General features: G+C 36.5%; 1 protein-coding gene across 1 annotated transcript; it reads left to right on the forward strand.

Annotated features, from left to right (window-relative positions):
* Nucleotides 1-4,463: 4,463 nt before the first annotated feature.
* Sertm2 (serine rich and transmembrane domain containing 2) lies at nucleotides 4,464-16,919 on the forward strand. The gene is made up of 2 exons (XM_087196767.1): nucleotides 4,464-4,880; nucleotides 12,965-16,919. Exon 2 carries the CDS (start codon nucleotides 13,740-13,742, stop codon nucleotides 14,010-14,012), a length of 273 nt encoding a protein of 90 aa, XP_087052893.1. The 5' UTR covers nucleotides 4,464-4,880; nucleotides 12,965-13,739; the 3' UTR covers nucleotides 14,013-16,919.
* Nucleotides 16,920-17,185: the final 266 nt, after the last annotated feature.

Raw genomic sequence — 17,185 nt, forward strand, 5'->3', positions numbered from 1 at the left:
GCAACCCACTTTCTGGTCTCCCTTCTGTCTCTCTTAGACAGCAGCTTTCTTTCTCTCAATAAATTTTTCCTACTCTAAAAGAACAAAAAACAATAAAACTTTAACTCTTAGTCATCTTTCAGGTCTCAAATCCATATTGCACTTCCTAGAAGCCCTGATTTCTCAGCAAAAGTTAGATATTGCTCTTTTGTGTCTCTTCCCCAAGTGTCCTAAAAATACCTTCAGTTATAATTAAATATATGCTAATTGGTGGTTTATAATTTTTTTTTCTTCCATAGTGTAGGAACTATCAAAGCAGGGACCACAGGCCATATAACTTATGACTTCTTTTTTTTCACAGCTCTCAAAGTAAGAATAACTGTTACATTTTTAAAGAGTTAGTTAAAGGGAAGAATACGCAATAGAGATCATATGTGTCCTGAAAAGCCCAAAATATCTACTATTTGGGTTTTTATGGGGAAAAAAATGCTTACTCCTGTGTAGACCATAAGCAATTTAAGACCAAGGACTCTTTTTCATTTCACCATATGTCCAACTCCTAGCACAATGCCTGGTACATAATGTGCACTCTGGTGCTTATTGAATGAAAGAATGTATTAGTGAGTGGAACTGATATTTTTTAAATCTCCTGATATCTCAAATTGTACTCCACTGGGGTAGGTTTTCTTTAACCCTAGATGGAATCCATAATTTTTCTGCTTACATCATTAAGAATAAACAGTACTAAGGTCACTCTAAGTGACAAATCAGAATTCAGTAATCAGTATGCATACAATCTAAGATATTAATCAAATTTTCAGTCTTTACTCAAAGAAAGGGTCTCTTTCCCTTCCCAATGCTGAAACCAGTGACTGTGGCTAACTGCCTTTAGAGAGGGAGAAAGGATAGGTTTTTCTTCTTTCTGTCCCACTTTGTAGCTCTTATCTGTGCCATCCGGAGGATAGAAGCAGGAACACAGAAAGGAGAGAAGGGAATTAGTCATTTCTTCCTTTGTGAAATGACTTCCCACTGTTTGGCTCTCTAGCTTTCTCAGAATAAAGTGCAGCTTTAGTGCTCTGCCTCTCTACTGCAAAGAGTAAATGGTAAGATCTAGGGAAATACCCCCTTACTAGGCTTGAAGTGTAGGAAGTACTATCCCCCAAACTTATCACTTCTATGGAAGATGGAGTGGCATCTTAGCCCGGCAACATCTCTCTGATAAGAAATATTTTCACAAATTTCTATTCCTGCTCCCATTCATAATCAGATGCCTTTTTGGTTTTTTGAAACTGAGATAAGATAAAAGAAATAAAAAGAGATAGGAAGGAGGGAAGAAACTCAATTGTTTTTGTCCTCCTTATTATTACCTTAAAACTCTAGGTCAGATGCCTGCTCAGCTGTATATGTAGACATGTTAATCATTTAAGGAGTGCCTATAGTGACAAAGTTTATTAGCCCCAAATTTTCCTAGTCTATTTCATACTCTTCAAGCTGAGAACACAAAAATAAGAACAACTAAAGGAATTTTTTCAGGATTTACAGGAATACCCAATAACCACATTTTACAAAGCCCAGTTCCAGCCTCCTTCTCTGGAGCAATGCCTAAAAATCTCCAGCCATTGTCCTAAAACTGTAATCACCTTGATTCCAGGAAAAGCAGACTCTCACAGACCACCCCATGATGAGACCTCCCAAGCAAACTAAATTGCCCCTTAAGCCATAAGTATTCCTTCAGAGCTGGAGCTGTGAAACCAGAACTGAGATGATTGACTGGGCCCTGGCACATCTTGACCAATCCATAAAAGCTGCCTTGTGTTTTTGTGAGCAGCCCAGTCTGAACCTTCCCATCACAGGGTGCCTTCTCCAGTTATTTAAATTGGAGCCCTTTCCCGATTCTCCCTTACTTTATAATCCTGCTTAATAAATTTGCCTATTCCTCACAATGACATGTCCTGAAATTCTTTTTCCATGATGTGAGTCAAGAAACTACTCAGTGGGCCAAATTGAGGTCCCCATGTCACTTCTTTGGAGATTTCCTCAGACACTGATAAGAACCTGTTCTGGAGCATTTCTCTTGTAGATTCTGTATAATATAACTTGGTTTTGGACTTTTCCATCTATTATAAGGCATCTATTATGTCTTCCTGGATACTTGAATTTTAATGTCATGTTATGTAACTCTTATTTTTTTATAATTAGATAAGAAAAGGTAAATTGCCCCTGGTGAAACCTCCAGTTAAATTCAAGCAACCTCATCCTCTTTTGACATCTAAAAATTTGACACATTAGCATTTATTGATAATTTATAAGGCATGATTTAGAGATATATTCTCATATAATATCCCTTTTATAACTTCCTTTGCTTTAAAGATGAGATAACTGAGTCTCAGAGAGATTAACTGACTTTCTTACAGTAATCAAGGAAATACAGATCAAAGCTGAGGCCAAAACCTAGATCTACATGATTTCAATGTTCCTTGTCTTTCTGCTATATTATGATCTCTGAGCTTTTCCACCAAACTATGCAAAATGGTAGAGAACAGAGAATATGTATCCCTGGGGAAGTCTGAGTAGTTCAAAAAGTTCCCATATCAAGTATAAAATTTCTCTGAAGTCTCATGTTTGATCATAAAAATACATGAAAATGTTGCATTTTATTCTATAATGTGTCTATCATCATATAAAAAGTTTAAAATGATAACTTTAATGACCTATATTCTTCCTATCCAAGTAAAATAAATCCTCTAGGAAAATGTACTAGGCATATCCCATACTTTCATGAATCTTGGCCATACTACTCCAGTTTGGAAAATTCCAGCATACTCCACCTGTTTGAGAAACTAGGTACTAGACCATGCTGGTGAAGCACTAAGGATTTCACGGAGAGCCTCAACTCATTGTAACCACTGGGATAAGGGAAAAGAAAAGACAAAAGATACAGGAATTATTAAGGAGAATATGGGAATAAAGGGAAAATCACTGCAATAATTTCTTAAAGATTGACAAGACATTGTTATTAATGCAATTATTACCATTGTTACCATCATAAAAATTTTGATGTTGTAGGGATAGAGGCAGGGAAAAATGAGAGCCCCACCCCAAGGAGTTTAGATGAGTGGCAGAACAGGCTTAACCACCTGTGAAGAGCTGACAGCCTGAGGTTACACTTCCTCTTTATGCTGTACCCTGCAAAGCTTGGTTTGCTAAAATCAAAAGGAAAAAAAAGGAAACTTGACCCTAAGGTGTGAAAGCCCCCAAAGACCATTCCCTAGTAAGGAGCCAAATAAACAACCAATCAAGTAGGCACACCCTCAGTCCAGAGACAGGATAGGCCCCGACTACTATAAAATCTACACCTTGAGCCCCCCTTCAATGGTGGCTCCATTTTGGGCACCCCTGCCTGTCTCTCTGAGAGAAGGCAGCTGTACTCTTGCATGCTTGCTAAATAAAAGTACAACCTTTGCTTCTACACTTTCGATCTCTATCTGATTTTTCCACAACATTCGTCATCTGGAGTCAGGCCCGAGATTTCGGGGACTCTCCACCTGTCTCCACCTGCGACAATGGTCTGTTGTTGTATGATGAACAATGCACAAATGATGGTATGGTATTGAAGAAGTGACATAGAAACATTCTGCTGTTCTTAACTTGGGGACCATGGAGCACAAAAATCAAATATTTCCAAGGGAGGAAAAGGTCCATAGTTTTCATTAGATTCTGAAAGGCATACAAGACTCACAAAATTTAAGAAATACTGCTACAGAGACCCTGGAATCACTCTGCTTTGTTTTCAAATGCTGGCTTCAGGCTTGCTAAACTGCACAACAGATTTTTCTCTCTGAGCTACAGTTTCTCCATTTGTACAATGAGAAACCAAGTCATAGAGTTGTGAGAATTAAATGAAGTTCTTTGTATCACATGCTTTATACAAAGTAAGCACTCCAGAACTGGTAATCTCCTTCCTCTTGGTGTGAAAAGATGGTAAGGGCATTTAAACTACAGGTGGATAAATCATTTCTAATGAAATATCTACCCTAGATAGACATGCTTTCTTTAAAGACTTTACACCCTTAACCAGAAACTCAGGTGGATCTTATATTTCCACAAAATATCCAAGCTAAATGTATTGATCTAATGCCTAAAAAAGTTTCCCAATCCTAGAAACATACACACATATATATAATCTGTTCATAAAAAGTGGAGTTACATAAATACCACCACATTTTGGCATGTTTGGTTTCAATTCTAAACCTATATTGCTGTAAGATCTAGGGTAAAAAAAATATCTTGAATTGAGCAAGAAATCTGATTCCTTTAAGTGACATTTGAAGCACCTTTTACAAAAGAGGGAGCTTAAGCTAATACTACAGATTCACGAAGAAGCCCGGAAAGGGTTAAATTGGAAGGCTTACACAAACTTTGCTTCGCTTCCCTCTTATCTCCTCCCTCTCTCTGGGGCTCCACACCGCAAGGCAGAGCAAAGCTGAGTGCTACCCCTGCGGCATACTCTAAACTGTTGCCTGGGAATGAGGAACTAGAGACAACTAATTCAGCCAGCTTCCATTCAAGTGCTCCAGAAGGCAAGCGCATACACATCCAGAGACCTCCCTTTTCTGTTTGGCGCTTAAAAGAAAAAGACATCTGAAACTGCACTCTAACCCATAGGTGGCAACTGGCATTTTGGATAACTAAGAGAAGGTTCTGTTCTGCTTTTCTGGAAAGGGCTGACTCTTCAGGAAGATGAAAGAGAAAGCATACTTTACGTGAACATAGTTCGGCTTTTCTGGCAAAACAAGGCTTTCGATCTATTTTCCAAATACTCCAGAGATGTTACTGAACAAGTTGTCTGTTGGAGCAAGCTTTAAAAGTAATACTTAAATGGTTAACCAGAGCCGGGAAAGGTAAGAGAAATTTGGAAATATGATGATGAATTGAGAGGCATTATTTTATTTATTGGCAGGTGTGACAAATAGGCACCATCTGTGGCAGATAAAGCAACTCCCACTTGTGAAAGCTTATTACTTAATGGCTTGCTACTGAAATTGTATTTTCATAGGCTGCTATGGAGCTCAATACTCTTAACAGCTCGGAACTCCCCATAGTTTTCTTTCCTTCACCTGGAAGATACAGACAAACAGGAAGTGTTAACTCTTGGAGCTGTTGCCATGGATAGGTATTACTTTCTTTTCTTTTCCACTAATCATTTTCTTTAGCTATTTGGGAGGATTTAATCTGTGTAATTATATAGGCAGGTGTCATGCAGAAAAATATAAAATAACCAGTGGATAGTTTTCAGAACTTTGTCAATAAGAAAGTAAATGTAAGTGCTAGGAGCATCCTGAGTACCAAAACAGGGATAAGGATACATTTATTTATACATCCCCAGTGCTGAGTTTAGTGTCTAGGGCTTGGCTGGCACTCAATAAAGGTTTGTTGCATAAATGTCAGTCTGATTTTGTCAGGCTATGCAGACCTTTGCTGCTTTCATTACAAACAAGTTTCACCCAAGGAATCCCTCTTGAGGTCCACAAAGACTAAAATTTCATGTTCCTTTCTCATTTTGAGGAGCAAAATTTATGATCCTGGAGCCTATGCTATTTTGCTCCTGTGAGGTTATACATACTATGCTAATGTCAAACATTATTGAAGACTTGGACATTTCAAGCTCAATACTAAAAACACAAGAATTTTTATTACCAGTTTTATTTACCAAGTTAATGACAAAACATGCAAACAGAAAGCCAAAGGTGACTTCACATCACTTATAGGCATTTTGATTTACAATAGAGGTGAAGAAAACTTGATAGTCAGGTTCATGTTGGACATTGTCCAGTTATTAAACCCTTCTTTACTCTTTTCCTTTCCTCCAAACTTCTACTTTTCTCCCTCTTTCCCAATATTTTCCTACTTCCCTTTCTTCTCTTCTTGTTAATCATTCATTTTCTCCTACCTTTTATCCCCTTCCCACATATCTCATTCTCTTTATTCACCTCTCACATTTCTTTCCTTTCCTACTCTTCTATTCTCCCTTCTTCAATTGCCCTTCCTTTTTTTTCCTAATTCTTTACCCTTTTTCCCACTCCTCACTATCTTCTTTATCCCCCAACAGCTTTCAACCACTTTTGAAAAACTAGAAATTGATTTTTATTCATGAGCTTTCCAGAAAGGACTGTAGGATACTAAAATAAGTCTATAAAGGTCCTTCCACAATAATCAGATCCCTCGGAATGAGTGGATTTTTTTTGCACCTTTTAATAGTGTATGGTTGTCTTTCTTTTCCTCTCATGCAGAACTTTTAATGTAACAATCACATCATCAGTGCAATTCATTAGTGACCAAAGAAAGCCGTGGCAATCCTATTTGGAAAGAAGAAATCTTAGCTATAGGAACAGAGTAACAAAAATAATTTCCCAGGACCTAAATGTTTATTTATTCATTTCAAAGTCCATAATGGATTTAAGGAATTAAATTGATAAACCTACCCAAATTAACCAGGGTGTTTGGTGACCTGCAGACAATAGAGGATTTTGGAAATTATGTGGCTAGTTTTCCAAACCCTCAAAGGAAACATTTAAAGAAGTTGACAACTATAGCAGACATCATTGTTGTCTAAGCTTCTCCAAGCTTCATAGAATAATAAATAAATATCAGGCCCAAGAAAAATTCAGGGTCAATTGAGTAGGAGACAGGAAATTTACTATCAATTGTTATTGAAAGTCATCTATAGGTGAGATTGTACTCTCTAACCCTTAATTTTAATTTTAAAGCACCCTCTCTACATAGTTTTCCTTTAAAATTTTGTAACTAAAATAGCAATTCAAGAGCAAAGTTATGTTTTATTATTTTTTTTCAGTACCTAGGATTGAACTTAGGACCTTGTGCTTGCAAGGCAGGCACAGCACCACTGAGTAAAATCCCCAGCCCAAAAGTAAAGTTTTTTAACAAAGTGGTTACTCTTAATTCTAGATTATAATCTAGAATATAATAATAATAATAATAATAATAATAGAATTCTAGAATATAATCTAGGACTTAATTTCCTTTATACAGTAAGAGATTGGGGAGTAAAGGAGGGGAATGAAAATTAAAGGAAAATTCAGTCTCTTCTCCAAGTTCTACTATCAGCCCTCCATATCTCAGGATTCTGTATCTGTAGATTCAACCAACCACACATTCAGCCAACTACATACAGATCAAGAATATGTGAAAAAAAAAATGTATCTCTACTGAAAATGTAAAGACTTTTGTTTCTTGTCATTATTCCCTAAATAATAAGAATAACAACTGTATGCATAGCATTTATATCATATTAGATGTTTAAATAATGTAGAGATGGTTTAAAGTATACCAGAAGATGTGAATAAATTATATGTAAATGTTATGTTGTTTTATATAAGAGTTTTGAGCATACTCAGATTTTGGTATCTGTGGGGGTTCTGGAATCAATGACTCACAGATACGAAGGAATGACTATTAGCAATCAAATCAGAGATAAGAGAAGACTGCTTTTCTTCAAGTTGTCAGTGTTAAATGCATTTCTTCAGTCATATCCATGCATTTATTCAATTATTATTGAGAAACTACTGCAAGCACAGCTATATAAAGAAGAGAATATCAAAAGACGTCCTTAAGGAGTTTATAAATTAGGATGTAGGGAAAACACATGAAATAGATATTTATAATATTAGACAAGTGTAATTATTCTAGGAAAGATTTAAAACTGTGGGAATTAAATTGGGGTGGGAAATCAAGTTCAGCTTCATGAACTGTGAAGAATGGTAGCATTTCCCTATGTGGAGACATGTAAAGATGGAAGGAACTTTTCCAGCAAAACATGAAAGCAGGGAAGTAGATTAAGAGTGAGCACTGTAGGGCTGGGGATTTAGCTCAGTGATTCTGGTGCCTGCCTTGCAAGCGTAAGGTCCTGAGTTTGATCCCCAGTACACACACACAAAAAAAGAGTGAGCATTTTAGTTTTTTTTTTTTTTTACTTTTTATTGAATTTGTTAATGTCACAGAGTTGTTGCACTGCCAAACGATGCCTGAGAATCCAAAGAAAGAAATGGTACAATGGACTGCCTCATCCACCCATCATACAGTATATTAAAACTTGATTCATGTGCATTATTGTAATTTCACAATCTTAAAAAATTATAACAAGAGCTGGAATTTAAATCTGCTGTAGGTCTTCAGATTTCCAGTACAGTGTGCCATTAAATAAAACCTCATATTAATCTCACTCCACCTCTCAATATAACCCCCAACAAAATTTTGTGGGACAATCCATACTTTTCAAGGAAAATATGTGACTCAAGGTCCAAGAGATTACTTGTTTTTGGTTCCCAAATGAAGTCTTCAGCTTAGCCAAGAATCTCTTATTTTTCACTTAATCATCCAAGCTCCTCTCCCTGGCTCAACTACTCACCCAATACACCAGAAGGCAGGCATCATACCTGCCACGTCAAATAATGTCAACATTACTGCCCACAGTGGCCAGCAGGGGCTGTCAGGAGGCACTGCGTGTGACCCCCCGCCCCCAGGAGTCTGATTCCTGCACCAGTATGTTCATCAAGACTGAAATCCTATAAGAAAATGCCCCCAACACCAGGATACCCACTTGCTTTACTCTTGCCAGTAGCATGTCTGCAACTCCTGCATTTGGCAAAGGGATTATAGAGAAACCCAGACTCTGCATCAAGTGGTCACTACCACTATGAAATACTTCTACTGAACCAAACATACCAGACTAGGGAAAAACTGCTAGACTATCTCATTAGATGGAAAAAATTTCAGTAATCCAGAGAAGCTTCCTCAAGTCCCTTGTAAGAACTACTATATACTACTGGATAGTCTGTAATCTGCAGTTATTAAAAGCAAAGAGCATTTTAGTTTTACTGGAAAGGAAGGTAATGGAAGGAATTAAGATCAGCTTGGGCATTGACCATCTTAAATGTTAAATTAACGAGAATGGAGTAAATACCAAAGGCAATAAGGAACCTCAAATGCAACATATGGGATTCCAAAACTTAATTCCTTTTTTATCCCACTAGAATAGTCATAAATAAATTGTATAATAATAGAACATAGTTTTAAAAAAGCAAATCAAAAATTACACACAGCCTATCACCTTTTTCAAAAAATAAAGTTCAAATAAAGCTTACATATTGTTTAGGCATAGGTAGTGTGTGTGTTGTGTGTGTATGCACACACACATGTGTGTGCAGGTATGTGTGTGTATATAAATCAAAACAAGACAATTATTCACAAAATTCAAAGGACTGGTTACTTCTGTAGATAAGTAGGTAGGAGGATGAGATTGGGAGTGTAAGTGGATATCATGTAAATTATTAGTTATTCAAAATTAATAGGAACAGTGTTTGTCTATGGGTGTTCATTATATTAAGTAAACAAATTAAAGAGGGTCTGAGTTTACCAGTTATAACAGTGTGCCATAAGCCAATAAGTGTGACTTATCCAATTGTGTATTCCACTTCTAAGGAGGAATAAAAAGATACTATAATAGTATAGAGGTCACTCTCACTTGGTTTAAATTAGTATCAAGTGTGTATTTTTGCTTCCACTTCTCTTCTGGAAGGCAGGTGAAAAAGTAACTTACAAGATACAGAAGTGAAAATCCATTAAGCTCTTATCTCTGTGCTAATACCATTCTTAATGAAGGCAGCTTCAGGGAGAAGAGGTGATGGAAGGAAGTTTGCTCAGACTGACTATATATGTAACACATTTAATATCTGAGGGGAAGCTGAGATCAAAGAATGCCTCTGCGTGAGCTGTCTGAGACTGTCAGAGTCCTGAACTTGAAATCCTAGGTTCTATTTTGTAAAGTGCTATTTCTCAGTCATAATAGTGTATCATATTCATCTATAGAGCTTTAAACAATAGGATGTTCACATCCCACACAGAACTAATGAATCAAAACCTCTGGAGGAAGAACCGAGATATGGTATATACTATTTTCAAAAGACCTAATATGTGTGCTTAGAAACTTTAAGTGGGTAACTCATTACAAACAGATTTCAAGGTCCTATCCCCAGATATCAGGACCTAGGGAGCAAGAGAGAATGCCTAGGTATCTGCATTTTAATAAGCACCTTCCAGGTGCTTTATCCTGATGAAAGGAATTCCCAAGACCAGAACTGAGAAACACTACTTCCAAGGTTCCAAAACCCTCATAGTAGTTATTCTATGTATTTGTTTCCTAGAGTTACCATAACAATGTTTTATAAATTATATGGCTTGAAACAACTGAAATTTATTCTCTCAGGTCTGGAGGCTAAAACTCTGAAGTCAAAGCATCAGCTGGGTCACAAATCCTCTGAAATCTGTACAGTAGAATCTTCCCTGCTTCCAACCTATAGTGTTTGCTGGGAATCTTTGGCATTCCTTGGCTTATAGATACATCACTCCAATCTCTATTTTTGTCTTCTCAATGATTGACTCTATCATTGGATTAGAGGGACCCTAGTCATTGGATTAGAGCCAACCTAGTGACTTCATTTTAATTTGATTACATCTGCAAAGATCTTATTTCCAAATAAGATGAGTCACAGGTACTGGGGAGGAGGGCATCAAGATACCTTTTTGGGAGATACAATTTAAACAATAACATTGTTTTAAATACTTTTTAAAAGTTGGTCCTCCAAACAATCAAAACACAGATGATCTGAGAGGCCCTGAGTTCGATTCTCAATACCAAAAAAAAGGATGATCTAAGTTCTTCAGATGGACTTTCTAGAGAGAAAAACCAATAGTTAACTCTTAACACTCAGAGTGCAAAGAATTGCATGAAAAGCATATTCCTGGGTCTCAATCCTCCTCCCACCAAAAAAAAAAAAATCAAAATTGATGTACATTGAAGCACAGCAAAAGTGTTTGTTAGACCACTGTTCCAAAGAACGTAGGAAGAGAATGCCTGTCTTTGCTCTTTGTTTCTTACAAAGTAGCTTTATACAGATGGTAGAAGCAATAAGAGTTGTGCCTGAATTATATATTGAATGTTTAAATTTTAAAAAATTATAGTAAAAGACACATAGCCAATAAAACCCCCTCAAAGTACTCCCCCTCACCTCAAACACTCTAGTCCATCATTCTTGACATTTTCTAAAGTAGTTTTGGAAGTCCTCTTTCGTGAATATCTTTCATTATGCTGTCCTGGCTACCTCAGTGTTCTGAATCTATTCAAAATATTTATCTTTCATGGTCATTTTGACATTGGAGAAAAGCCAGAAGTTGCACAGTGCCAGATCTGGTGAATAAGGTTGATGAGGACACACCAGCCTCTTTTTGTTTTTTGGTTTTGTTTGTTTGTTTGTTTTGTTTTTTGGTACCGGGGATTGAACTCGGGTTCTTGTGCCTGCACAGCAGGCGGTGGAACCACTGAGCTAAATCCCAGGCCCACCAGACTCTTTTTATGAGCCTGCATTTCCTTTGGATGGTACAAACAACGTTCACTATATTTTTTAATTGTATTTCTTAAAGACATTTATAAAAGAAGACTTCCAGAACTGCTTCAGAAAGTGGCAAGAACAATGGGATAAGTGTGTTTGAAGTAAAGGCAAGTGTTTGAGGGAGGTGGATATTAATGGCAGTGTCTTTTACTGTAATAAATTTTTTAAAATTTAAGCATTCGCCGTGCATTTTAATCATGCCTTATAAGTAGTTATACTAAGAAACATGCAGCTTACAGAAAATACAGTAATGTACAGTAGAGAATATAAAATTTAAGCTGAAGTGCTCCAGACTAGTTACAAACTCAAAGATGATAGAAAGAATAATGAGATTATTGGAGCTGTTTCTATTAACTCTCCTTGAATATGTTAACAAGAGACACAACTAAGCTACATTGCCAGTAATCTGATACTATTGCACATTGGAGTGTGACAGGTGATGGTGGTTATGTTGTTCATTTTATTCAAAATTAATGTTTGGGATGGCATGCTGAATCGTTTTGGGAAACTTCAACAGTAAATGGCTGACCCTTTTTACAAACTGAAATGTTTTTACCAATAAAGATAAGGTTCTGTCTTGTCTAATAACGAAGGATGCTGTTATTTTGCTCAGCACAGACACACCTTCTCCGTTTATTCTGCCTACAAACACTGAAAATAATATGTATTCTCACCCCCACGACATAAATGAGAGAGAACAAAAAACAAAACTGGAAGACACCTTCATTTTTTAACATTCCATGATACATTAAAGTGAAATTTGGCACTAGAACCTGGGAATTGATAAATCCTTAAATTTAGGTCTGCTTTGTTTCAGTGGTAGGCTTTCCTGGTTAAGCCAGATCAGTGCTTCTCAGTCCTGGTTGCAATTTAGAATTACTTGGGAAGTTTTTTAAAAAATAACAATTTTGGAGGTCCATCCCAGTCCAATAAAATCTGAATCTTTAAAGTGGTGCCCAGGTCCCTACTTTGAAGATTATGATTCAAAAATCTAGTTTGTAGCCTAATTTTGGCATATTTAAATCACCCCACATGAATCTTATGATCAGTTAATATGGAAAACACTATCCTGATCTAGCCTAGTTATTAGCTGCTGTTTAGTTATCAGGATTTTTCTTTAACCTTTTAATAGCTATTTCCTGCAAAAGAGGAAAAGATATTCAGTCAAGCATGGTGGTATCTATAATCTCAGTCACTCAGGAGGCTGAGGCAGGAGGATGCAGTTCCACGCCAGCCTGGACAACATAGCAAGACCTTGTTATCAAAATAAAAACAAAAAGGGCTGAGGATGTAGCTCAGAGGTAGAGCATTTGCCTAGCATGCACAAGGCCTCTAGTTCAATCCCCAGCACCACATACAAACAAAAAAGGCAGTCAAAATTATGGAAAATTATATTATTTTAAAACTAGTTTGCCTGTAGCAAACCATTATGCAATGTATTGGTTCATTTCTATTTCAAAATATATTTTCATCCATTTCCCTTAGATACCTGAAAATTTTATCTTTGATTTTTTTTTCAGGAAAATAAATCTGTTGAAGAATCTTAGAAGCCAAATCTTCTGAACCTAGGCCTACTGCTGTTAGCATCTTTGAGACTTCCTCCATCTGAGAATTACCAGGTCTGACAACAATTTCCCTCCAACCTACAGTGAGGGACATCAACAAAGGTGTAGAAAATTCATGTCCTCTAGACTTACAGCCCTCAAGCTGTGCAACTGGGCAGGAACTTTAGTCTCCTTCCTTAGGGACAATTCAGAAAGACAGACAAGTAGGTGTGAAAATTCAGATATAATGAGCCAGAAATATATAAATACCTTTAGAAAGTCTCCTCACAGAAGAACCTAATTAAATGCATGCAATTAATAAACCTAAATGGATATAGGTAAAAGGGAGCCCTTTCTCTCTCTACCAAAATAGAGTAAAAGTCTCATATAATACTCTAAGAGATTCTTGTCCCCATTGCAGTATTAGAAAACAGTTTCACCACACTTAATTAGTGTACAAGTAGGAATGTGAAAAATAAATCTTGATTTATAGATATATTTTAATTGATTAACAAATTCTGATAAAATCTATTTGGGAAGGAGGTACTTACTGTGCTAGAGGAAAGAAAGAGTGTGGAAATTACCAATTTAGAACATTACTGTTTTCTTGTCTGGGCACGATGATTTCACTCCAAGAGTGACTGGTTTGTATAAGATTGTTGGAACACTCCAAGTATACTAAGACAGTGTAAGTGACCTGGAATGCTGCAAAAGCAATAGAAATCAGAGATATCAACTCAAGTACTGAGTGATGACGGAGGTGCATTTTAAGTACCATGGGAATCTCACTGGGAGGGCCCATTTTCCCACTCTGGCCACTGAGGTTGACACCACTTCAGACAAGTATTCCAACCTGTACATGTATGTGGGTTTATTTCTGAGCCTCCTGGCCATTCTCCTCATCCTGCTCTTCACAATGTTCCTTCGGCTCAAACATGTCATCTCACCCATCACCTCTGAAAGCACAGAAAGTGTCCCACAATTCACAGATGTAGAGATGCAGAGTCGAATTCCCACTCCTTAAAGCCAGAATGAAGGTGAGATTTAGTGGATCTTATTGAATCCTTGTGTGTTGATGTACTGGAAATCTTGCTTTCTTACACAAAGCTTCCTATATAACAACACGCTGTTCATGTTTTATTTGTGTTGTCCTCATCTTGACTCTGCTTGTGGGATATATAAGAGGTCTGAGACTCATTCTTTGAAAAGAATATAGGAAATGACAGCTGGTTGGGAGGGCAGTTTTCCATAGTAACCAAAGAAAGCCCTGGCCTTCAACAAACCTCAGAAACCACAGAAATTCATATGATGCTGTTGTTAAAAACACAAGATCCTTGGAATCTCTGAGAACAAACAAGGAGAATTTTCCTTTGAAAGGTATGAGTGCTCCAAAAAGGTACCACAATAAAAAGGCAAGTTTTAACTCATCATTTTTGGCCCTAAAGAATCATCTCTGCTAATATGAAGCTAAATCTTGTCAGAGTTCAACAGAAGAGGATCACGATCCATTTCCCAAAAGAACAATGGATTCATCATCTTAGCCCATGAAGTCTGTCCCAAATGAAAGAAGAGATTTAAAGAAACTTTCAGTTTAAGAAGCAGCCTTGCAGAAAGAGTTATTATCTACAGGAAAAATATATTTTAAAAACTTTCATTCTCGTAAGTCACCCTAGTATGTCAGTAGGAGAGAATTTGGTTCTTTTAAATTAAATTTCCAGAGAGAAACCAAATGAGATGCATACTGTTTACAAATCAGAAATTAGAAATTTAGTGGCAGTTTTGCCACCAAAGAACTAGTACACCTGTGTTAGATTCTACATGTTCAAAAAACCAGTGGTTCTTTGCACCTAAAAGGTTATCATCAAATTTCACAGTGTGCTCCATGGGGAACTGCAGAGGTGATAAAAGAGAAGTGGAATGGATGTGAAATTAGTGCCTCTACCACCACTGTAACCAATTTAGATTGGCCCATTTACTCTGATCTAAATCTAGTGTGGTGGTGAAATTCCCAAGTGCTTTCTAATTTTATACAGTCATTTGCCAACGCTCCCTTCTCCAAGGGGCTGAAAAGTGTAAAATCCCCAATGTGCAGAGCTAAACTTAGCAGCAAGGTAGACTCTGCCACACCTGTTACAATTGCTCACTGTCAGAGATGGCAGCTGCATTCTGCACCATTCAGAACAAATTAGCAGGTAGGCTAAGACTTAGATAAGGTACACAGTTCCTTTTTTGCTTTATGTTTTCTAAAGTGCAAAGTGACTCATATTATTATATCTTGGTGGCTTAGTTTGTGTCTTTATTCAACACACAGATGCCATGGACTTTTAAAATTTTAACTCTTGGCAGCCATACATGGACTTCATCAAAGGCTGGCAGTATACACCAGAACTTCTTTTTTTTTTTAATACACCAGAACTTCTTAAGGACATGTATTCCCCCTCTTTCCAGGTTCTCCTTTTTTGTGCCCACAGTATTTAAATGCACTTTACAGTTGGGAAGTCAGTGGCTAGATAAATGAAGGAAATGATAACACTTTCAAACAGCAGCAGACAGGAAGGTACTCAATGCGCTGTTACTGAATCTTATGAAGAAAGAGACTGCAAATCTGTTCCCTACCCACCTGACCTCCCTAACCCAAATTTAGAGATTAAAACTTCCTGAAATCAGTGATTTACATGATGACTATTACTCACCTGGAAAACAACCATTCTCTTTAATCACAACTACCCCATGGTATCTAGATCTTTGCTGAATATTCACCAAAACACAAAGCACTGATTATAGTAAAATAGCAGCATAAACCCCATAATTTCCAGTGATAACATAAATGGAAATAATTTAAACTGTTGCTTCACTATGGTGACTCACATGGTATTTAATCTTTAGGAAAATAAACTGGATGTTTTAATTAATACTGAATCATTAAATGAATGGTTTAATAATAACAAACTATAAAGAAAATAATTTTTCCATTTATATAATATGTCATGCCCCAAATATATTAATTGACCTATACTACTGCTCAAAGAGTCAGCTAGTCAGTGGGCATAATGTGAATTTATCCTTCTGTACAAAATATTGACTGCCCCATCCCATTCTCCCCCCAAATTTCACATCAGCTGGTATATAAACAGGTAGGTATAGATATACTTTGTTTTATGATAAAATGAAAGATACTTCACTTTTTATTACATTGAGCCATATTACATTTACATTTTGTAGTCCAAAAGTGCTCAGATATCAGCAATGTAATATAATTCAGTCTAATACAAAGAATTACCAAATGAATTATTTTAAATAGTAAACTCCCTCATTATATTTTAAAATAATTCAATTTCAAAAAATGTACATTCCATAAATTTCAGAATCATGGGTTGTATAAAACAAGGCATACTGTGAAATATACATTATGTGTTTGGCAGCAAATACTAAGGTGAATGAAGTAAAGATGGATTCATCCAGCCTAGCCATTCCTTTCATGCCAAATCTGAAGCTTTGGACTCATAACTGAGTTTGACCACTGCAGATCCCACCATACTTACTAAGTAGGTAGAAGGGGTCCATTTAATGCATTTAAATGGTTATATTTAATAATACATTTTATTCACCTGCATTTGTAAAAAAGAACTTCTTAAATTGTAAAAGAACTCTATAGGAAAAATTGGGCTATGTTTGTTGAAAATTATATTTGAAGTAGATTCATACTGTATAAAAACGGAAACATTTGTATTAATACTTAGCATGTTATTTTTGATCCCTGAACAATAAATGCTGAAAACAAATATCTATTGTTTGAAGAATGTAAAGAATCTTACAATTTGTCTCTTCATCCCAATATAAATAGTAACAGGGCCGGGGATTTAGCTCAGGGGTTCCAGTGCCTGCCTTGCAAGCGCAAGGTTCTGAGTTCGATCCCCGGTACCAAAAAAAACCAAACAAACCAATATAAATAGCAACAATTGCACATTTTGCAGGACTTATTTTGAGGTCTCATTATTTTTTCTTTTTCTCTAACCTTCACCTGTTTGATTAGCAGTAAAATATGAATAAATGAATGACTGCCAGCTGTCAGTGAGGGTGACCTGAGGGAAGAGTGAGATCAAATGTTTACTGTGCCAATCATCCATGTAGGGTATTTTAAAATATATATTCTATTGTACTTTCTTCATTTGACCCTCACAGCAACCCTGTGAATAA

This window comes from Heterocephalus glaber, unplaced genomic scaffold, assembly GCF_053883595.1.
Source record: "Heterocephalus glaber isolate CG9 unplaced genomic scaffold, H.glaber_assembly_v1.0 deba00001613, whole genome shotgun sequence".
Lineage (NCBI taxonomy): Eukaryota > Metazoa > Chordata > Mammalia > Rodentia > Bathyergidae > Heterocephalus > Heterocephalus glaber.